Source organism: Cajanus cajan, chromosome 1, assembly GCF_000230855.2.
Source record: "Cajanus cajan strain Asha chromosome 1, NIPB_CcT2T_4, whole genome shotgun sequence".
Lineage (NCBI taxonomy): Eukaryota > Viridiplantae > Streptophyta > Magnoliopsida > Fabales > Fabaceae > Cajanus > Cajanus cajan.
Genome location: NC_138517.1, coordinates 83,815,862 through 83,840,089, shown reverse-complemented (window position 1 = coordinate 83,840,089; position 24,228 = coordinate 83,815,862). Strand labels below are relative to the sequence as shown.

The following is a 24,228-nucleotide window of genomic DNA, read 5'->3' as shown; positions in this document are numbered from 1 at the left end:
TGATTAATAATTGAAGTTTCATTCTCGCATTAAGTATAAAATTGCAATGAAATATATCACTTTATTCATATAAAAAGAGTCGTACATTTTTAACAAACAAAAAAAATCCTTCTTAATATATGTTTATGTCAATTTTAACTTATAGAAAAAAAATATTTTACTTTATATTTTTTTTTAATTTTATCTCATGTAAATTGTTAATAAAATGTTTATCAAATACGGTTAATGTGGTCAATCAAAATGTTCGATTAGTACAAAAACTAAAATTATTTGTTAAATATATGTTTCAAAATACAAGTGCGGTTTATTTATAATTTATAATAATATATAAAGGCTATACACTTTTTTCATGTACACATTTTAAGATTTTATTTACTTTTATAAATTATATTTTAATCATCCTTACATTTTCTAATTAACTGTGTATTCTATCAAAATTAACTGATTTTTTTTTTTTATTAACGAAGACACCTTTTCATCTACCAATAATATATTTCCTGTCCATACTTTATATTATCATTATAATGTAGTGTAATTAGGTAGCAAGATATTTTGGAACAGGAATCGGCTACGTTAATGCATAAAATGACGAGTTAGGGCTTACATAGCATATTCAACGAACTCGAAATTTTATAAAAACAAAGATTTGGGGCATTCCGAGAATTGAACTCGGGACCTCTCGCACCCTAAGCGAGAATCATACCACTAGACCAAATGCCCATTTCATATGCTATACGCAACCATAATTTATACTAATTCTCATTAAACAAAGCCTATCATTTGCTTTTATTTATTTTTTCTTTAATAATTAATCATGTTAGTTGTTTCCGTTAAAAAAAAGTTAACAGACAAAATATCATAATCCTATTTTTAATTTAGATTTAAATTATTTCTTAAATATTAATCATTCACTAATATTTTTTTATAATTGTTTTACAAATATAACAAAAAATAAGTTTAGGAATACAAAAAAAGAGAATGATAAAAACCATAAAAAATTATTTATTTGATTTTTTAATTCTAAATTATATGTTATTTTTAATGCATATGAAAACAAATTAATATATGTACAAAAAACAATAAATAACTTTGATTTAAAATAAATAAATAAATAATATTTTTTTTGTTATAGTAATTTAATCCCATTATAATATAAGAGGTGTTTATAGAAAAAAAAAATTAATTAAGGTAAAATTGAAATCAAAATATTTATTTATAAAAAAAATAATAAAATTTAAGGATCAATTATAACAAAATTAAAATTTATGATGTTTATTTACTAACAAGATAAAATTTGAAAATTAATTGAAGTAAAATTAAAATTTGTAGTGTTAATTTACAAAAGAGATAAAATTTAGAGAATTATATGAAGTTCTCCCTTTAAATTATAACAACAAAATATATATAAAAAAAAAGTTAATTACGGTCCACTTTCTTAAGTTTATTTAAATAACACTAAACTTCAAATTTATTCAAATATATAACTTTATCCCATTTATACCAATTTAGTAACAAAAGTTTTAAAGAGGCAAAAATAATATTTTAATTAACTAAAATTAAAAAGTTGGTTAACATATGTAAAATTTAAATATTTTATAATCTCCTTATTTATTCTTTTTTTACCATATAAATTGGTTTTTTTTTATTTATTAGTATTGTTTTAATTTGTCTAAAAATTTCACTTCGTTTAAAAGTCAAAGTTAATAATTATTTATAAACATACTCCTCCCTTAGTTCATCAAAGTGTTTTTTAAGGATAAAATTATACGATTTAACAAATTTTAAAATGGGCAATATCTCATATGCGATGATTTTAACAATGCTAACAAATTTGAGGTCGAAACATTGATGCTAAATAGAAGGCCTATGTCACTCTTATCCCTTTCACCTTGATTGGGAAGTTTGATTTGATACATCTATAAGTTTTACACCGCTTAGGAGTTAAGACTTGGGGTCTTTTATAAACACACTCATCTTTAATCCATTAAGACACATTTTTAGGGATAAAATTGTGATGACTATGTTAAAGTGAACATTACCTCAAATATGTTGACCTTAACGATATCAACATACTTGAGGTCAAAATATATTCTGATTAACACTTATCACTTTAAAGTTTGAGTCGTGCTTTTTTTGTTAGTGTTGAGAAGCAAATACTTACTCTTTGTCCATTGGAGTACTCACAAATTCCAATAAGAACAAATATGTTAAAAATCTAAACTAACTTAGTATGAAGAGTACAAGTATCACTTATAACCAAGTTCAAATTTACTCATGATGTCACTTTTCACTTGAATGTTAGTCAAAGTATGTGCAAGTTCAAGTAAGAAAAGTATGTTAAAAACTTAAATTAACTCAATAACATTATCATTATAACACTTATATTATTATCTCTTTTTTTTTTCTTACTATTAGTACATTATGAATTTTGGTACCTTTTTTTTTCACATGTAAAGTATGCTAACAAAATTATTATTTTTATTTCTTTAGTGTATTATGCAAAATTGACATAAATCATTATGATTGATACACGATGGTAAAAGGAGAATAAAAAGTTACACACAATTAAAATTAATCATTAAAAATGAATTAAGACCCTTAAAAGACATCATATATTAAGTCAAATGTAGATCATTAGAGTTGACCTAGTGGTGGAGGGTTGAAGTAATACATACAAGGTCCTAGAGTGAAATTTTGGTGTCATTATTATAATTCATACATATAAAAAAATATTATGTGAACCACCAAAGTAAATTGTTTTTGTAGGATCTTTAGAAACTAAAAAATCTAAATACTAATGAAAAAAAACAAATAAATATAAAAAAAATACAATGATGAATTTGCCATTTCATTAAGATTTATGAGAACATATACTATTTATTGACATGTTTTTGGAGAACATATTTAACTTTTTTCTTTTAAAAGATCAAAGAAATAAAATTTTATTAAATCACATAAAGGTATGATATAAGTGGTACCAGGTTCGGTATTACAAAAAATGTAAGAGATTGATTCAAGTAGTTAACTCAAGTGATTTGATACTTGTATTTTTTAATCAAAGGTTAAGGTTTGATTCTTATTTTAAACATGAAGTCGTAATTAAAAATATCAATTTACTCTTATAAGAGTCAACTTAATGAGAAAAAATTATAATTCCTTACTTAAAAAAGTGTAAAAAATTGAAAAGAAAAACTCTTAATCAAAATATGCAATCATAAAACAATAAATCAGAATTATATAAAATTAAATTAGTCTTTAGTTTAGAGATCAGTATTTAACTTAGAATTACAAGATACACTAAATAAAAACCATATGAAAATAAAATAACTTTTAATTTAAAAGTCGGTGTTTAATTCAAAGCCATATAATGCGGTTGCTTACAATAAAAATTTGTTTTTAACTTTTTGATTGACCCATCATATAAAATTATATACGGACAAAAAGAATATAAAAATATATAAGTATCTTATGAATTATTTAAATTTGATGTAACAATATATATAACTCAATAAAGTAATATAAGATAATTTTTAATATACATGAGTTTTGTCCTAAGTTTGAAATTCAGTAGTTTATTTTTCCTCTAATAGTGTAATTTTGTTTTAAAATTCTTATAATGGATAATTTAATAAAAAAAAACTCTAGAAATGGATAAGTGTATTTATTATATATGAAACTTATTAAAATTCATATTTGAAGAGATGACTCCTCTATTTATAATTTTAAAATATATTTTTTAAATTTAAAAATCAAAATCATGTTTAATTGTTTCAAGTATCTTAAAATTATAAATAGAAAAATTATATTTTAAAATACAAGTTTTAATCATATATAATAAATATAACTTATCCATTCTCAATTTTTATATAAAATTATCCATTACAAAAATTTTGAAACAAAATCACAACATCAATATATATCTATAATTAATATATAAAAGGGATATCTTTTTAGTAACTATCTTAGTATCTACTTTTTTAACCATTATATCTTTTTATTTTAAAAAATTAAGAAAAATATTTTTAATCAAATTTAAAAACTTAAAATTAATGAATCTATACTAATATATAAAAAAGATATCATTTTTAATAATTACTTTTAATTTTTATTTTACATAAATCATTTTATCTTTTATTTATTTTTTAATAATTATCTTTATATGAGTAATTTTTTATATTTTTTTATTTTAATATAATAGAGGTACGTAGTGCCTTTTTTCCTGCTAGGATATATAAAAAAACCAATTCAGTGTGAGTGTTAAGTGTTAGGTATCGAACGATAAATTAATAATAAAAAATTACCGTTGGCGTGGCTGGTGCAGGACTCGAGTAGGAGTAGCACACTGTTCTTTCAAGTTTCAACCGGTCCATTAAGCCACCAACACAAAAAAACCGCGACATTTTCCCTCCAAAAAATTGAGTCTTTAGTTCTTTATTCTCTCTCTTTGCAATTGCATGCCCTAATTTTGGGTAGGGTTTTTCAGCGATGGGAAAAGATGATCATGGAATCAACGCAGATTTCGACTACGTCGATACTCAGCCACTCGACACCGATTGTGAGCGCTTCACATCTTTAAATTAATTTCCTTCTCGATTTCTCATCCGCGGTTCCCTAATTTGCAACAAATCTAACATTTTTGTTTCCGAATCGTTTGATTTGGGGGAATGTCAGGTGAGGAGGACGATGACAATGAGTGTCGATACTTTGAAGACACAGTGCCTAACGATGACAATGAGTGCCAATACTTTGAAGACACAGTGCCTTTCGACGAGGACGTTTTGGAAACCGAAGTAGAGGACCTTGCCGGTGAAACTCAGAAGTTAGACGACATTGACACGCAGTTGTTGGAAGAAGAGTTGGAATCGGATAGGACGCAAGTTTTGGAGAATGTGAATGATGAGGTATCTGCTGATGAGACTCAATGCGTGGACAGTGACAATGGTCAAACCCTGGATAGCAAGAAGGGTGAATCTTCGCAACAGAACAGTTCTGGTGAGTGAGTGAGTTAATTCAGATATGAAGTGAAAAGTGGTGATTTTGAATTGGTTGGTACTTTGAATGAAAAAAGAATTGTGCTTTGAAGGAGTTTTATTTAGTAATTTCCGTTTTATTAGTGGCTTATTAATTCTTAAGTGTTTGTGGTGACCTTTGTTTGTGTTATTGATTTTAATGGAGATTCAAAATTACAATTATTTTGTGGAAAATTTACCTCTCTTTAAGCATATCTTGCACTAGTAAAAGGGACATATGTATTGAAGAAAAAAAAAGGAAAAGGTGGCTTACATGGCCTGAAGTTTGGATTAAGTTTGGTTTCATCAAAATTTTATGTTTTGATTGGCTTATTTGGGGGTGGAATACTAATTTGTTTCCATTCATTTTTATGAGAAGTACTATTGCTTCTTTGTTTATTATTAGTATTTTGTATCTGACTAAATACATTGCCAGGTTGATTATTTTGTGAATTGTTATTCCTTTTCTTGTTTTGAAATGTATCATGTGAATGCATTTCATTTATTTTGAGTCCAATATTGAAGTTTATATTTTTCTCAGGTTCCATGCCTCCACGGTTTACTGTTCTCCGTGCAGAATCTTTGCGGCAGGCTGCTCTAGCTAATCGCAATATGAATTTGAAACAAACCCAGGATAAGACCATTTCTGTAATGGGTATTAAAGATTTTCGTCAGGAACCACTGGCTGTAAAGGATAATGGGGAATCCCTTCCTAGATGTTCTGAAAAGGTTGAGGGAGTTGATCAGGAAAACGAGCATGGGAAATACACTCTGGAATTTGGGGTTTTGAAGAACAAAAGTATGTGCAAGGTTGCTAATTCGGCAGTGAGAAAACTTTTTAATGATGAATTACCTATCGAAACAGATGGTCCTTCTCTTAGCAGCAATGATTTTAATGAAGGAGATGGCTTGGACAAGTTGCCTACCAGAGGTTTAAGCTACATTAACTCTCAAGAACCTGGATTGTTGTCACAGGACAATGCTCTCAATTTTGTTGATAGGTTTCTCAAAGATAATATCATGGAGTTTGATCAAGAAACTAACTGTGTTAAGAAAATAAAGGAAAGGTCAAAATCCATTCTGACTACAAAAGGGAAACAGAGTTTGGTCAAGAGAGTAAATGATAGAGACAAAGCTGGAAGAACTGGGATCTATGACTGGGATGATAGCTGTGAGGATGAAGGAGGGGGAGATATATACCTAAGGAGAAAGGATGATTTTTTTAAGGGTGAAACTCATGGGCCAAGGTCGTTGCCGGTATTCCAGAAGAGCAAAGTAAGCAGACTAAATAATGATAAGAAAGGTGAGAAACAATTAAGTGTTCCCAATAAAAGAAAGACCGCAGGTCATTCTGATTCAAGACTAGGGATGCATGTTCTGAAAGTTAAGGACAATATTATGCAAGAACCAACATTGAACTTAAAACGGAATCTAGCTAATGAATTGGATGAACAATTTGACACCGATTGCTCTGGAGGAGAGAAGGAGCCCAATGCTAATGCAGGAGCACAGGAAATGTTGGATGTAGGTTTAGATACTCAAATGGCTGCTGAGGCTATGGAAGCTTTATTCAATGCCGAGGATATTGTTGATCGTGTTGCTAATGATGCCACTCATGTTACTAGAAGTGGGTTAACTTATAAACTTAATAACCCTTCTACTGGAAAAATGAGGTCTGTTTCATCTAAGGGACATTCGGGACAATATGACAGGAAAAAGAGAGTTGATGTTAAATCAAAGTTGCAAACTTCAGGGTTATCAAAGAAAAGCATTGAAGTAGTCAGGCAATGCAAAAAGGACAATATGATGGCAAAATCAAAGATGAATAAGTTAAATGCAGAAGGAAACCAAATTTCCAGTGCTGATGAAAATGGTAGAGTATCCTTGCCTCCAAAAATTATGCAACGAAAGTTGGATGGAGCTTTGAAAAGACATCAGGTTGATGAGTTGAATAATTCAGATGGCAATAATGGAGAAGGTGGAGGGAGTCCAGTTAACAAAAGGCAATTACAGGATGATATATGGCATTTTACACCAATTGCTCGCAGAACTAGACGATCCTTAGCTATACCATCCAAAAGTTTGAGAGATGGGGATATGGGAAGTGATTCCCTTGAGAAAAGCAGTGGATTTGGCCTACAGGCATCCAAATCATTGAATTCTAATTCTACAGGACTTTCTAATCACTTTGAAGTAGATGATAATTCCAACTCGTGTCAATTTGAGAATTCTGCTCTAAAGGCAAGTGCTGTTAGTGTCAGTGACGATGTTGAAATGGGTGCATTAGATTGTCCTAAAAGATCTCTCAGGATTAGAAAGTTGTCGAATCATGATAAAGGATCTGAGACATTAGTTGGTTCATCTAAACCATCTGCTCAACCTGAAGATATTGGGAAATCTACTGCTCGGAAGAGAAAAGTTAGAACAGATTCTGTTGTCAAATCTACTGATGGTTCAGTAATATCTTCACTTGATAAAAAACAAAGGAAAATATCAGAGCTAAATTTAGATAAAGTAAACCCAGGGGATAATATCAATAATTGCAAAGTCACTAGTTCAGACGAATCTCCAAGAGAGAGGGACAAGTCATCTGACTCGGCATCTGCAACTCCAGCAAAGTGTAAGATGCCTGTGAATGATGCATCACCTGTTTGTATGGGTGATGAATATTACAAACAATCATGCAATAGAAATCTTTCAAGATCGTGCCTTCTCAAAGCATCTCGTAAGGAGCTCCATAGAGAACTTCAAAGCTTGAGTACCATCAAACCTGAATTACTTACCCCGTCTAAAGATTCAAGAAAGAGGAGGGACATGACAGATGTTCGAATTCTTTACAGCCACCACTTGGATGAAGATATTATTAAGCATCAGAAGAAGGTATCATTTGATTTTTTTTGTTGTTGATAAACTTCTATCAGTAAGTACAGGGATGTGGTTTTCAGTCATATCTGCTTGTTCTTATTGCAGATTTTAGCACGTCTAGGAGTTTCTGTAGCATCCTCCATTGCAGATGCAACCCACTTCATTGCTGATCAATTTGTGCGTACAAGGAATCTGTTAGAAGCTATTGCTTCTGGTAAACCTGTTGTCACACACTTATGGATTGAGAGCTGTGGACAAGCTAGCTGTTTTATTGATGAGAGAAATTACATATTGAGGGATGCAAAAAAGGAAAAGGAGATAGGTTTCAGCATGCCTGTCTCACTAGCACGTGCAATCCAGCATCCTCTTCTAGAGGTAATATATATGGAACATACAAAGTGAAATGTGTAAATCAATCTTAATCGTTGGATAATGGATGTGTTGTCACCAGTTAGAATTATAACAAAGTCGTTTGTTTATCTAAAGTGATCTAGCAACTTTTTTAGTGATTTCTAATTCTGACCATGTATACAAAAAGATCCACTGGACACATCTCTCACCAATAAACTATTCTCACTTAATATGTCCTATATATATATATATGTATCTGTGTATATGGTTTGCCAACCCTACCCAGTGAGACAAGGCTTAATTACTGTTGTTTATAAGCATCTTAGACTTTTAATCCTCTTTTCCAATTTTATCCTGTTCCCTTGTTTTAATACTATCGGTGTTGTCCCCATAGTTTTCAACCTGATGCAAATATGTCCCCTGGTTAGTTTATTGCTAATGTGAAATTGCTGCTTCATCTCCATGCAAGTATAGTCGGTAAACAAGAAGATTGTGCCATAAAACTTAATGCTAAATTGCAGGTTAACAGGGGGGACTAAATTGCTCGTAATGGAACCACATCAACAAAACATTGCATAAGGGGATAAAATTCTACACCAAAACTAAGTGAACTAGAATTTAACTTTTTAAAGATTAGGAGGGATAGAAGCTTAATTAAACCTATTTTAAATACAAACATGCAATTTCCACATATTGCTCCTGATAAAATGATCATAATTTTCTGCAGGGTCGAAGAGTATTGATTACCCCAAATACCAAACCTAGTAAAGAGATTGTTTCAAATTTAGCGAGGGCAGTTCAGGGTCAGGTATACATATTTCTCCATGTATATTCATCAGTTGCACTCCTATACTGTTGAAGAAAAGCATATCTTTAGAACTGGGATAGTTCCTCCTTTTCATGATTTTCTGTGAAGTTTGAACAAATCAGATAGAATAAGCAAAGATTTTTTTATATTATAAAATCAGTGTAATTCTTCTATTTTATTATTAATCAATATTGAGGTCCACTAATGATTTGTAATCATGAATTTGTTGATTGTTCTCCTCCTTCAGAAAACAGACACATACATCACTTCATGCAATTGAATAAGTCTTTCTTTTGGCGCAAGTTCCCAACATTACACTTGATCTATCTCAATTATTGTTTTTGTCTGTAACTGATTTTCCTAGGTGGTGGAGAAAGTGGGAAGATCTTTTTGGAAGGGCGATAAAATTGCAGATGATCTACTGATCATATCATGCGAAGAAGATTATGCTTCTTGTGTGCCTTTTCTTGAAAAGGGTTAGAAACTGTTTCATTTGGATTTGAAAACTTGCCTTCTGGACAGAATTAAGATTCTATGTTTTGCACCTGCAGGGGCAACGGTGTACAGTTCAGAACTGTTGTTGAATGGCATAGTTACTCAGAAGCTGGAGTATCAAAGGTCAGACATTTTTTCTACTTTTTCTTGTGTTATTAATGAATTTGAATCTCTATTGGGAAGAATGCTTTCACTAGACAGATTTTGTTCCCTGGGGTAGTGGATTGGAGTGTTTGCCATTATCATGTATAGCTAATTACTCTGCTGAAATTTTTGCTCTCCCAAAATTTGTGTCTAATGTAGTGCTATAAAATTGCATCTTCTAAATGATGGGTTTCATGATTATGTGTGCTAGTATCCATTATAGTTCATTCCTGACGGCTGGTATGCACATTTCGGTTGTAGGCATCGACTTTTTGCAGACAATGTGAAGAAAACTCGTTCCACCCTATGGTTGAAAAGAGATGACAAAACATTTGTTCCTGTGACTAAATGTAATTAGAGCGGTTCCTTTTTTCACCTGTATCATATGTAGATATTTTCCAATACATGTCTTAAGCTCCCACCCACCGGTAATATATTTATTATGTAAAAATCTTTGAAAGGTGTTTTTGCTCTCTTTTCTTTCAGTTAGTTTGCATCCATTGTGATAATTTTGTGACAATTGTGAGTGATGCTAGCAAGACCGAGGGTATAAATCAGTGAGAGCAGTTGACCTGGGTTGCATTTGAGTGATGAAATAACGTATTAGTATGTTGCACTGGTGGTATCTCGTGCATGTACTTTATGTTTCGTAGTGTTCTCATGCTTTTATACTAAAAAATAGCTCGCTATTCGACACAGTATGTTACGAAACGGAGGAGGAATTTCAAGAGTAAGAAATGTGATAATATTGTATTGTGATCGAAAAATGTAAAAATTAGCGTAAAAAATGTTACATAAATATTACAACTCAATAATGCACAAACAGTAATATAATTTCTTCTGGATTGTCCACATCCATCAGACCACCTCTATTCACTGACCAGTTATCCATCAGCCCAAAACTAGGCTTGTGGCTACTAGCAATAATTTTGTACTTGAAGATTGGCAAAAGGTGATTAACAACTCACGCTTAAACTAGATATATAAATTAAGGAGTAGTATTTATCCTGCTGGGTTATGACTTTATAATATTATTATCCACAAATTCACAATTCGTAATTATAAATAATTGTTTATTTATTCTTAACCAGTCAAAAAATAAAATTAACCATATTTTTCCAACGTAGTTAACTAGAAATCGGGTTGGACGCAGAAATGTTGGTGGAACTTCGCTTTCCCATAGATAAATGGTGTGAAATGAAACGAACAGTTTACTAGTGTTTAAGATAATTGCCAATTGACAACCAATTAAAAAGCTCTTAATCAAGAATTGAGCTAATGTTGAAGCAATTCATGCGACGACACTTTATAGCAGCGCTGAGGAACCTTCCTTATCATAGCCAACGAGAGATCAAAGTAAAGAGGGAGTTGAACCAATGCAAAAAATGACACAGGTAAGCACGTAGCAGCATATATGGGATAGACCGCAATTTTTAGCTCGTCTTCAACGATAAAATAATGCCCTGCACAGAATGAGACCAAAACAGATGCTATAGATGTGAAGAGTGTGGTCAACCCCAGAAGAAGCTTTCTCGGCAAGTCCATAGCAAAATCCTTTTCTTGGAACCGTGATGTGAGTATCGAAAGAAACAAAACTAAAGCAGTGACGGAGGAACAAAGTGCAACAAGTGATGCTATAGCGAAGAGGTTGAAAGCAGGTTCTCCTTGAAATAATGGAAAGCCTGTGTTTTGGTCAGGACCACCTGGTACGGTTGTTGAGGTTGTGAATGCAACGGTTGCAACAAGTGCTGCAACCACTGAGCATGATTCCGAGGTTTTGGTCAGCCATTTACCACCTTCTTTTGCGAGCCTTTCGTGTGTACTGATGAAGAGCTGCTTTGCTGTATTCCCGCTCTTGTTGTAACGTTCATAGAAATTTGGTGGCATGGAGTCCTTAACAAGCTGAAAACCATAAACATTATCAACTAAGGCATAATATGACCATGAGGCTGGTTGAATACAACCTTTTTCTACTCAAAATGAGAAATATTTTATTGTAAAGAATTCTTAAAAGTATTTCTAGGTTGTATCTAAATATAATCTATTATTAGAAATGCTCACATAAAAAATTGTATTTAACGTTAATAATAATAATACACATACAACAATTCATACCCAAACATCTAGTGGTCGCAAATTGGTCATAAAATCTTATTTAAATAACAAAATATATTAGCTATTTATTTTTAGGTTGGACAAAGACATACAACTCTTTTCAAAATAATGAAACATATTAGCTATTCATTCTAAAAGAAATTGATTCATAAAAATTACTAAAATGATAACAAAGTTCGAATCTAGAACTTTGTACATATATTCTAATCTTGATAACTAGATTGATCTTAATAGTTCTGACACCAAGGATTGGAATAATCACTCATTCTTAAAAATCATTATTCTTAAGATCAAGGAGTTGATCGATTAAATGAGAGAAGCTTCCCATTCTTGGTTCTCTTATAATTAGATCCTGGAAAACCAAAAAAATCCTTAATCAGAATGGGATTCCAACTCAACAGCTTTTGATTGAGATTTTGGAAAGAGTTGTTCTTTAGAGAGAAAAGTAGATAAAAGTTGTAAGTTGTGTGAAATGCGGTGGATTTCGTTCTTGACCCTATATTTCATTTTGACAGAGACAGAAATACAAGAGCATTGCTAACTTGCAAAAATTTTCCAAAAATCTTGGGAGGAGATATAGGAAGAAAGTTGACCTTATACCACTTGTATTCCCACTGCATTTGCATGGCAGCACCAGGTACACGCCAAGGCTTATGATTCCTATAGGTGGCAGCAAGGTGCAATGCACTGTTACCTTGGTTATCCACTTGGCGAAATGCACTATCCTTGATAAAACTCTTTTTATTTAACAAGCTGTAAACATTAGGCTGTCTATTCTCTATGGCCAAAAGAACAACATTCTTGTTATCAGAGTCCACGTCTTGGATGGCCACAGGGTTTGTCTCAAGGATCTTCTCAACCATTTCGGTCACTCCCATCTTTGCTGCAATTAAAATAGGTGACATTCTTCTTCTTCTATTGTTCTCAATGCCCCCTTTCTCCTTATCATTACTACTGTTTATGCTTCCTTTTCTCTTATTTGTATAATCATACTTGTTCACAGAAGAAGTACGCTGAATTAGCTCATTCATCACTTGCTTAGCCAGAACGTGTTTCACCTTCTTTCTTTGGATTTTCCCTATCCAAGATGCTCCTGCGTGCATGATCAAAGCCACTCACTCGGTTAAAAGAAAGTAGCACTGTGAGAAGAGAAATGGATGGATGTGCTTACCAACACCACAAATGACAAGCAAGATCTTCATCATATGGATCAGGAATCGGATCGTGGCTGCCCAATTGGGAGGGATCACGGGCTGTTTCTTTTCTTTCCTTGCTTTCTTTGCATGCTCTTGCTCTGCATATATAAAACATGAGAGATATTCGAATTTAAGAATAGTGGATTCTACGATACGTACTAGGATTTTAGCATCTCCATTATACAGATTAAATATATATTTTATATAATTAAAATTTATAATAAATTATACATATAAATAAATAAATATTATGATTAAATATATAAATTACATTTAAATTTTTTATAAATAATATTTTTAAATATATTAAATATATTTTAAATTTATAATAAATAATTTATATTGTAACATAATATTATTTTTATTTATTGATAATTTATTTTAAAATATTAAAGTTTAATCCATAAATAATCATAATAAATAAAAATTAAATTAGATAAAAAGTTAAAAAAGTTTCTAAAAACCTTTTCATTGAAGAATTTTTTAAAAAAATATTCTAAAAAATTTGTATTTAATATATAGAAGTTAATTTCAAATGCATAACTTATGCATGTTTATCCTCTCTCAATCTCTTGTTTATTTTAGTGTGTACTATTGATCATTGTTTTCAACATAAATTCGTTACTATTTTTTTTCGTATAGTAATACAGTATTTCGTATTAATACTATAACAATACAGTATTTGGTATTAAAACAGAAAATGATTTATGAAGGGAAATTACCATAGTTTGGCGAGACATTATTCTCTTCGTCATTCCTTGCATCATTTTTCCCATTTCCTATTGCTGTAACAAAGCGTAAAAGATAGATTCGTTAAGCTTCGCCTTCTTGCCATGATGGAAAAAATTGGTGAATTCTAATATTAATTAAAACTTAGGGAGGGAAATATAAATAAATCGAAGTTGAAGGGAATTGTGCTTGGGCTAACGAGGCTTCTTAAATAGGTCTACTCTGTTTTAAAAAAAATTCAAAATCTAAGTTTTCATTTTTTTTCTCTTATACTTGATTTAACCAAAGTCATTTATTAGCTCACTTAAAAGACATATTTGATAATTGATATTAAAACTTTTATAAATATTTTGATTTCTCTTTTCATGGGCTATTAAGATGACGAATATTTTTTTTTTATGTTTAACTATAGCTTATGATAATTAAAGTTATTACAACTCCATGCATGAGACACATGCAGAAATAAGCCTATTAAGTTTTATAAGAATTGAGTTTAACATGTTCATACAAACTTAATGTTAAAGTTGTTCGATTTTAACAAAAAATTATTTAAAATTTCATTTTGTAACAGATTTCTAAATAAGTTTATCTCATTATCAATTATGTGCTTGAGTCTTGGTCCATGTGTTTAATAATTGAATATTATAACAATAATAATAATAATATTATTATTATTATTTTAAGAAATTTAATGTGTAATATCACTAAAAAAAACTATTACTTTATATTTATTTATTTAAATAAGTTAGAATTAAAAGACTTCTTGACTGATCTAAAACATGAATTTTCTAATTAAATAAACTTTTATCAAAGTGTAAACCTAGTTTAGATATAGATTAAGTCATAACTCCTCATACTTTCATCCTTAATAAGCAGATAGAAACTGAAAACGAGTAAAATGAAACATGATTCACACACCAATACTCTTAAACAATGATATGAAGGTTGCGCATGTTGCGTAGTTCGCTGGACAGTGCTCAGTTGTCTCTGCTTTGTCATAACGTCCATCATCTGTTTCCTCAAATTCATCAACAAACGAACCTGACAAACGCGGATTATCAGTACTACATAATAAGTAAACTGCAAAAAAATAAAAGGATCAAGATCTTTAAAAAAAACATAGGATCTTTCTTTAACCACTCCTTATGCTTATCCGAAAATTTTGTTTAAATTTTATAGAGTGAAAATGTCATTTTTACGTGAGAATTAAATATTTAATCTCAATCCTAATAACATAAAATAAAAGATCACTAATAAAAGCATCTCCTCTCTCTCTGATATTTATTAGTTTGGCCCCAGGATATATGCCTGTTCCTTGGGATCCAACCATCCCTGAGGCATATTTTGTCATGTGAGAGAATAATTATAAAATATGCAGAAAAGCTTTGTTGGATTCTTACAAGTGTATACAATACGCTGAAGCAACTCCATCCTTGTACTGCTTTTGAAACAGTTAGGCTTCCCAGCAAGAATATGAAGAGGTGTCAATCCGTCCTGGTTTGCAGAATTCACCAGGTTTGGGTACAACTCTATTATTTGAAGTGCTAAACCTGTCAGTTCATTATATTTTAGTATATAAGCACACTTTTAATGACAGCATATAATTAATAGACTGGATTCAAAACTTCAGCATATGTATCAAATTGCTAGGCACATGATCAACATGAGAAAGATACGCTAATAAATTATGTACTACGGTTTAAGCAAATTAGTAAACAACTTGTGGGTTAGTACTATTTGAACTTTAGTGTTTAGTCTAATCCTAATGAGTGAGGACCCAACTCCCACCCACCTAAACTTTTTGTTAAAAAATACACACAAAAAACAGAACATGAGAATAATATTTAATGACACTAACCAAAGAATTCAGTGGCGATGGTAGAATGAAGGATGGTGTCACCATTGCTTTTCCTAGCCAGCGAGTCGTCCTCAGCATGTCCTTGTTGGTGGCGATGGAGACAAAAGAAGGCATCTCTGTTGCCATGAACAGCTGCCAAGAAGAGAGGGGACTCACCTTCCAAGTTGCGACCACAAATGAGGTTTGGATCCCTTTTGGCAATGTCATGGCACAGTTCCACGTTCCCAAGCTCTGCTGCAAGGTGAAGGGGAGTGTTACCCTTCGAGTTTTGCATGTATAAGATGTTAAGAGACACCTCTTCGTGGATCTTATCAAGCAGATTGGTCACAAAGCACGTTTGCCCCAAGTACACAGCAATGTGTAACACCGTGTCTTCTGCTTCTGTGATCTTAGCCTCCAATACACCCGGGTTTTCGTTGTAGGCCTCTAAGGCTTCTCCCCATTGCCCCTTCATGGCATAGTTAAACAAACTTTCAACGTCAATATCAACCATTTCAGTAACTAGTTATATTTTCTTCTATATGTCTAGTGAGTTAAACAAAATATTTATGTTCCTAGTAGGCTTCTAATTAAGAGTACGAAGTAGTGTAACGATTCATTTGATATATAGGTCGTCCAATGGCATATTTTTCTCGTGCATATTCAAAACTACTTGGAAACAATCCTCGTCTTTTCTTTCGACGTAAGATAAGGATTTTCTTGGAGATGGAGGAGACTTGGATTCCAATTTACTTTGAGCCAGTTCACAGGCTAGGTTAATATTAATGCATGCCATGTTTATCTATGTCTCTAAACTTGTTTGTGCCATTTTTTATCATTATATTTACCATGATATGTTGTTAATCTTTGTGTGTTGTGGAAAAATTAAGGTAAGAAAATACATAATAATAATTCACTCGCATTTATTCTTTGCTCCCACTCAGTATATTATTGATGCCTTGCGTTGCGGCTTGCGCAGTTGTGTTTCTACTACTGTGCTTGGATTAATTCATTGAGTTCCTGAAGAAAGGTGTACTCACGAAGTTGAGTTGAAGATTTAACAACAAAAGGAAAAATAATAAAAAATAACATTAATTTATTCTTGTCATTCTTGCTTGCTGTAAGAAGCGTCAAAGGAGTTTTCGAGGGTAGTAGCTACCTCGTACAATCTATTTCATCTACTCTTCCGGTTTCAAGCAAAAGCCATATGTATTATATTTTATACTTATTGATCATGGTAAATGAGTGTCTTTAGTACTCAATTCAGACCAATATTTTAAAAATCAAACCAATCATAAAGCTAATCAGAGAGTAGTGAATCAATAAATATGATCCAGTCTTTATTAAATTTTTTTAACAAAATATTCTATTATATATATATATATATTTCATATCTACAAATTTAATAACATTCATACCATATTTTAAATCAGCCTAAAATATATTATAATTAATATAATAATCACAAAGTAACTAAATTATACTCTAATTGAATCAAATAAACTAATATATAATTTTAAATTAAAATCATACTATATAATTCATTTAAGTCAAATGCATAACAAAAAAATACATTAGTAGAAATAAAATATAATTTAATTTAAGTATACATAATATATTATTCTAAAGTATACAAAAAGAAATAAATGGTGTAGTGGTAATCAACAATGTCCTCAATCCAAGAAGTGCATGTTCAAATCTCTCAGCTCAAACTAGTTATATACTCGAGTCTAGGTCCGATCGGCCAATTTGAGCCATCTTTTAACACACTAATTGAGAGATTGTATTATCTTGAACATGGTGCTTGACTTATTGTAGACTGCTTGATCCCGAGTTTGATTCCCATAGGTTGAAAAAAGAAAAAAACCAAGAGAAATTTTTGTTGCTTCTAACCTTTTTTACAGAAAATTATTCAGTGAAATAAATTTGGAATTTCCGAGGAAAATGCTAGATAGATTCTGCTTCACTTGCTCTCTTGCTTATACACTTTCATGATATTTATTTGACAAAAATATAATACGTGGTAATGGTATTGATTGACAAACACAAGGGTTCATAATAAACATTGTGACATGTCATCATGTCAACAAGATACAGAGAACAAAAATACATGGAAGTTGTTTCCCTTATGAGGAGATTCATACTGGGTTATCATCATGAAAGACCTGGAGTCTCCAAGTGGCATACTGGATATACGCGTAATTGATGCCCATTGCAACTCCAAAACCAAAAACTGATGAAAGTAGTATTGCATATACGGCCGTCAAATGCAACTGCAACAAAATCACAAAGGTTTAGAAAATAAAGTTACAGTCCAGTAATCAACTCAGGAGCTGAGATGCATGGTATTTTAAATTACCAAGGCAACAACACTGTTAAGTTGTTAATACAAGACGAAAGAGGAAGACTACATGAAATAAATCAAGAAAATAGGTCTTGTTTGGATAAATTTTTCCATAAGTAATTTTAAGAGAAGAAAATAATAAAGTAAAATAAATTGAGTTTCTGGATAAGCTAAAATCAATTCATACATTTAACTTCTATAAAAGCTTTTTTCATTTAACTTCTTCAAAAGCTAGGGTGCATAAGGATCTGTTTAGGCAGTGTGGGACATCTTAACACTTCTATTCCAGAAAAACACAGGGTGATGCGTGTATGCAGCAGATACATGCAAAGTTGTAACTTGCAACTGAGGAGGCAGAAGTAACAGATTAATGGTGGTGGTTATCAATATGAAAATATTGAAGTAATAGTCATTAGTAAGCATTTGATTCATGGAATCAATCCTGGGAAATGAATAAGAATTCTCTACAATCATACTCACCATAGTATAAAATACATGCACGTCTAAAGCCACAAAGGCAAACTCAAGAGCAGCATATGTCCATATATACTCTTTTATTGCTGCAAACAGCATAAGTAAACATTCAATTAAAATCCAAACAAAATAGCATTTCGTAAAAGAAAAAAAAGTTCTGTTACAGAGGTATACCCAGGATGACTGCAAAAATAGAAGCCAGGAGGCCCAAGGTAAAGGCAAATGGCGCTGCTATAATAATCGCTTGAGTCTTCAACTCAGGAAGCTACAACATGGAATATGTTAGATAACCTCTATTAGCAGTTAGTTATTATAGGTAGTTAAGAGTTAGTTAGTCAACTCGTGGGTAACTTAGTTAGTGAAGTGGGTCATGATGTGTACAAGTAGGAACTGGTGGGGTTGAGAGGGAATTCATTTGGCTGTGGGAAGGGGAGTGATATAATCATAATTATCAAGTTATGCATGGGCAGTTACTGCTTATTTTTCTCTTCACCCCACCTCCTATAATAAAATAGGCTTGTACTGTGAATATGTCATGTAAAAAGGGAAACATGTAATATGGTTTGTCCTTGGCTCTATTCTATATCTGTGAATTAATGAATTGTATGCTTTAAAGAAACCTAATGGGTTATAAGATCAAGAAATGTCACAAAGTAGGAATAATAATTAAAACCATAAAGGAGATAATACACACAAGGTAGTTCTTTGCAGATGTTAGTTATTATCCAGAAGTCTTTTGTCAAAGAAAATTGGCATACCAGTAGCTGCTCAAGGAAGAAAAAGTAGCATATTGTGCTTATCAGGACAAGCACCACAAAGTCTTGCCAGGCGCTGCAAAAGGAATATCAAACAAAATTATTAAAAAATATGTCAAAGAAAAGGAAAAGATTAATACTGGAGTGAACAAATGCTTGACAATAGAATAATTCATTAATCTACTCCAAATGAGTTACTCAAGTCGAGCCTTATTAGTAGCAGTAGTAATAAATAATTAAGAATATTGCTCAAGACAAAATAAAATATGAACTCTGAATGAATGTACTAAATGAAAACTTGTCCAGGACCAACCCTTCAAAATGTTTAAGGTGTTAGGTGCAAGTCTGAGAATGTTTTTATATTAAACTAGCCCCCTCATGGACATGTAAGAGCACTTTGGGCTCATAGCATGGGAAGTGCACTAGTTCATTTCACTTTGGTGGCGTTTGATATGCAGAAAGTTTTTACTTTTCTGAGAATTTTAAGTCGGAAATCTTGGTTCCCCATGTTTCATAGCTATTTTGAAGAAAAAATAAGATTCCCAGGAATATAATTTCCCAAGAATCATTTTTATCTCATTTTCCTATAAAAACATTTCCATAGAAGGAGTGGGAATTCAACTTTCCCGAGTTAGGAGGAAAGTTTTATGCATATAAAAAACTACAATATCCTTTTTTAAAACAAAAAATTTCTCTCTCTCTCTCTCTCCTTCTATTTCTCTTTCTATCACTTTCACTCCCCCTCTCTTCCTCTCTCTCCCACCCCCTCTCTTTCTCTCTCTCTATCTCTTTCTATTTCTCTTTCTCCCTCTCACTCCCCCCCTCTCTCCTCCTTCCAAGTCTCTATCTCTCTCTCGTATCTCATTACCTTATTAATTTTAATATTATTAAAGTCTATTTTGTTTTTATAATTTAATGGTATTTGTTAATACTTTTTTTATCTTTTTATTTGAATGAAATGAAATAATATATTTTTATCCTTCTTAATTATTATGTAGCATCTTTATTTATTTATTTATTTTGTCAAAATTTGCATTTAAATAATATTAAATGTAAATTTTCAAATTTTTAAAATTTTAAAATAGTTTAATGTCAAATTTGTAATAAGATTTGAGTAACTAAATATATCTACTCAGTATATTTTAATAAAATATATTTTTTGTATAAAATATTTCTATACCTAAGAATATACTATTGTAACCAAATAAGAAAATCTTTAATTGTGAATCCTATATGAATATTCCCAAAAACCTTTATAAGTAATCAAATAGATTTTTGCTATTCCTAGAAATTATGATTATCAGAATTTGTAATTTTCAAAAATCTTGATTCCTGAATATAAAAAACTTTTCCCCTGCCAAACGCCTTTGTGTTGAAATTTAACTTTCATATAAAGGAATAGGATGACAAATATCAAACTGTTGAACAGTTTGTCATAGAGGTTCTAGCAACTCATTTTAAAAGCCTCAGCTGTTAGGTAAAGGTTTAAGATTGGTTTTAGACTGCGTTTTAGGACAAAAGGGTAGTTGCTTGGAAGAATAAAAGGAACACAAAGTAGTTACTCTAGTTTAGACAGTTAAAGCAGTTAACTAGTTAGAGTGGATTAGTTAGATATATATAAATAGGGGGAAGTAAGAGTGGGGGAATCATTCTGGAAATTGTATTTTGAGAGTGCTGAACTAGCGCTCGGTTGTGAAAGGCGAAACCCATGGAGGAGATACTTCTCCTTGTTCTGTTCATTTTTAGTCAAGCAGTAAAATAATTCGTTCCTTTATTTCCATAGTCGGTTCCCAACAGCACGGATGCTGAAAATTTTGTTCAAGTAATATGCTAGAGAGACACCTATAATCAGTTATACCTAAAGTGTCCACGGTACAGCAACAACAACAAAAACCTTATCCCATTACATGAAAAGCACGATGCTATTCAGCTTAGCTAAAGACACCTAAAGTGTCCATCGTAAAGAATGGAAAATAATGGATTACTTAATTTGAGAGCATGATTTTCAAATCACCTTATTGACTCTGGATGTACGTTCTGCTGACCTTGCTGTCTGTTTTGTCGTTGAACAGAGCTGGTCACACGAAGCAAAGTTACAGGCAAATTCTGAACCTCTTGCCCACATACATCACATTTCTTATCTCCTTTTGTGCTAAACCATTTAATTGCACATTCTTCATGCACCAATCTCAGGTCACCTTTGCAACTGCATTCCATTTTCAAGGTATTCCTTTCATCACACACATCAAAACATATCCTGCACACTGCTTCCTCTTCAGGAATTTCTTCATCAGAAGTAACTTCTACTGGCGCAGGAGTTATTTGATCTGATTGGCCAAGTATAGAAAGTTCGTTTGAGATTAAACTGATATATGCTAAAAACATGGAAAATAAGTCGGGTGTTGATTACACATCAACAGTTCAATAAAATATCAAAAACTAGTCCAGCATTTTGTCTATCATCTACATACATCATTTTCAGACTTTGCCCACTGATCAAGATAATCTCTACCAAATTAAGAGATTATGTTAAGGTGTCTAACCCTTGATTCGGGATGATTTGTATATGATAAAATTCAATTAACTGAAAACCTTTACATCAAAGTATCCACTTAAGAGACTTTTAAATTCAATTTGATGAAACAAATGAACATGGTGAAGGTGATGGAGGGAAACACCATACTAGGTGGGATAGTTACAAATCACAACCTTGGAAAACAGATTAGATTACTTCAAGCTTATGAATTTAAAAACAGAAAAAGTAGGACTATAAACTGTAATGATAGAGTTATGACATAACATACCATCGTTTGCATCTTGTTGCTCATGTTCGGTGCGGGTAGAAAAAGAGACAGATCTTACAATAACAACATTTCGTCCAGGTACAGAAAGGGACCTTGAAACCTTAGAACGATCAACATCTTTCTACATACAAATAACAGTAATTTTCCTAACGTTAAAAAACTCTTGATACCTAAGGCAAACCTTAATTTATGCAACTATGAGTATAAAATATGCTTCAGATGGCACTAAACATAATTTTAAACTTCATGCTTTCTAAAAACATTGTTCAAAATCTCACATCCGATCAGTTTCATCTTCCCCTTTTTGGTGGAGGCATATATTCAGTTTCTTTGATAGCAGGTTCGACACAATATCCTGATTCCTGAGTAATTTAACCTTTAAATGTGGTTCAACTTTTGCTATGACCCTAGGTACATTTAGCGTAAAATTTCATCTTGAAAATCCATAAAGAAGGCAACTCAATGAAGTAGAAGATAGCTTACATGAGGCTTAGTCTGTTCATTATATGTCCTTGCAGAAATGGGTGTAGAAACTGAAGGAGACAGATTTGATGCAGGTGTAACGGGAAGAGAAGTACACCTTTTCCATGCAATTTCAGATATGGAGGCCATATTAGGACCGTCTTCAGCTGACTTGGGGTCTGAATTAAGGAGGCAACTTCTTTCGCCATCTGCTACATTACCTTTTCTTTTGAAGCTCAAGGCCCGCAAGAAGTCTCTTGATGATGAAATCCCTTTGGTGAAACTTTGAGAATGATCTAGAACCCTTCCACCACTAGTGCTTCCAAATCCTATAGGTCTAGGGGGAACTTGAAGTGAAATATCAGGGTGCCTACCGGCGGGTCCACTGTCTGAAATTTCTTTGTTTTGCAGGGGGACAGCCTGCATGTAATAAGGACAGTTTAACAAAAACTTGTTTAGTCCCAGGTTCCCAGCACTTTGGCCTAATGTGTCAAAGAACAGAAGATAAAATTGCAATAAATACTTAAAAGAGCATGCTGAATGCAACAATTAAAATGGAAGTACATCAAAAGATTGCACTCAAATCTAATTCCATGATGAATAATAACTAATGATCCTCAACAAGCCAATCATTATTAGAAGTCCTTGCTTCACACCAAGATAATGAATTGAATCAAGCATTTAAGTCAATAAAACTAGCAAAATCTACAAATTTCCCTACAACAGCTGTTAAAACAAAACACAGCAAGATGCCACATAAGTCAAGAAGAAAAAGGACATATCCAGAACCCTTTTTACAAACTACATTATCATGCACATAACTGAAGCATCAACTTCAAGGACCTACACAAACCCCTACATTTGCAACACCTACAAACCAAAATCAAAATTTTCTCACCACCGGCTCGTGGCTAAATTATCTCTGCCTTATAAAGCAATGACATGCATGGGCTTTTCCCTCGTCTTCTCCTCTTACCCTCTCATAATTGAAAGTTTGCTAGACACACATGCATATTGATACGCTCCCATCAGGTAAGTTAGCCAGTTAAACCTGAATTCATGTTCAATTCACCTCATAAAGCCACAGGTAGGAGGGAAGAGAAGACTCATACCCCGACCCAACATCCTAAATATTGAAACTTTGACACAATTAAAAACGTGGGCTTTCAGGAACAGTCTTGAGTAGTAGACACAGAAGAAGCTAAAATTAGAAACCCCTCAATACGAATTGGATGAAAGCCACAAAAGGGTGTTAAAAAAATCAAGTATCAGACACTGCATGCCCATGAACAGAGGGTTTATTGAACGAATCAAAGGAAAAGGGGTTAAAAAGAAAGAGTTGAAAAACGAAAATGGGTAAGGCAAAGGGGGAAAAATAAAGTGGAAAAGAAAAGAACTTGACATATTTAAGATGGAAAAGCGAACCTGATGGGAAATCTCGGGGGCTGCATCAGTGGCTGAAGCTTGAGCTGCTTGCATTATAGCTAGTTACAAGGATCACAAGCGCAAAATGAGGAAAAAACAATAAGAAAAGCATAAGGAGAAAAAAATAAAAATAAAATGAAAGGAAAGAGAAAGAAACGAAGTGAATAGAGTAGAATCCAACAAAGATTGAACAAAAAAGAATCAAGGAACTGATGAAGACCGTGGGTCGTCTCGTCGTTTAAATTATTTCACTTTATTTGTGGAATATTTTTCTTATTATTAATTAATATTAATATTTGATGCCACAACATTTCTCTTCGTATGGAGTATGGACCCAGTTAGACTTGTGGATAATAAGAGGGATTACTTCTAAATTTAAAGTTCATATTTTTTACAAGAAATCTAAAGTTCATCT

At 32.1% G+C, this 24,228-nt stretch overlaps 3 protein-coding genes and 1 non-coding gene across 5 annotated transcripts; 1 reads left to right on the top strand and 3 right to left on the bottom strand.

Moving 5' to 3' along the window:
* Positions 1 to 648: 648 nt before the first annotated feature.
* Positions 649 to 720, bottom strand: TRNAP-AGG (transfer RNA proline (anticodon AGG)). Its single transcript has one exon. It is a non-coding gene; the product is annotated as a tRNA-Pro (tRNA).
* Positions 721 to 4,280: 3,560 nt separating this feature from the next.
* Positions 4,281 to 10,157, top strand: LOC109804402 (BRCT domain-containing DNA repair protein). Its single transcript, XM_020366220.3, has 8 exons — positions 4,281 to 4,555; positions 4,672 to 4,992; positions 5,551 to 7,889; positions 7,980 to 8,249; positions 8,953 to 9,033; positions 9,398 to 9,509; positions 9,585 to 9,651; positions 9,934 to 10,157. Exons 1-8 carry the CDS (start codon positions 4,486 to 4,488, stop codon positions 10,028 to 10,030), a joined length of 3,357 nt encoding a protein of 1,118 aa, XP_020221809.2. The 5' UTR covers positions 4,281 to 4,485; the 3' UTR covers positions 10,031 to 10,157.
* A 303-nt stretch (positions 10,158 to 10,460) lies between these two features.
* On the bottom strand, positions 10,461 to 17,381 carry LOC109803855 (uncharacterized). Its single transcript, XM_020365525.3, has 7 exons — positions 15,571 to 17,381; positions 15,113 to 15,262; positions 14,631 to 14,753; positions 13,706 to 13,768; positions 12,959 to 13,081; positions 12,381 to 12,880; positions 10,461 to 11,574 (listed from the first exon to the last, which is right to left on the bottom strand). Exons 1-7 carry the CDS (start codon positions 16,061 to 16,063, stop codon positions 10,948 to 10,950), a joined length of 2,079 nt encoding a protein of 692 aa, XP_020221114.1. The 5' UTR covers positions 16,064 to 17,381; the 3' UTR covers positions 10,461 to 10,947.
* Positions 17,382 to 17,524: 143 nt separating this feature from the next.
* Positions 17,525 to 24,025, bottom strand: LOC109804037 (uncharacterized). 2 transcript variants are annotated; one of them, XM_083065379.1, is made up of 9 exons: positions 23,995 to 24,013; positions 23,814 to 23,872; positions 22,410 to 22,808; positions 21,927 to 22,047; positions 21,137 to 21,449; positions 19,126 to 19,198; positions 18,542 to 18,632; positions 18,374 to 18,453; positions 17,525 to 17,822 (listed from the first exon to the last, which is right to left on the bottom strand). In XM_083065379.1, exons 2-9 carry the CDS (start codon positions 23,865 to 23,867, stop codon positions 17,688 to 17,690), a joined length of 1,266 nt encoding a protein of 421 aa, XP_082921505.1. In that variant the 5' UTR covers positions 23,868 to 23,872; positions 23,995 to 24,013; the 3' UTR covers positions 17,525 to 17,687. The 2 variants fall into 2 exon arrangements, with proteins under 2 accessions (XP_082921505.1, XP_020221369.1); XM_020365780.3 differs by having other exon boundaries at positions 23,814 to 24,025.
* Between the last annotated feature and the right edge of the window lie 203 nt (positions 24,026 to 24,228).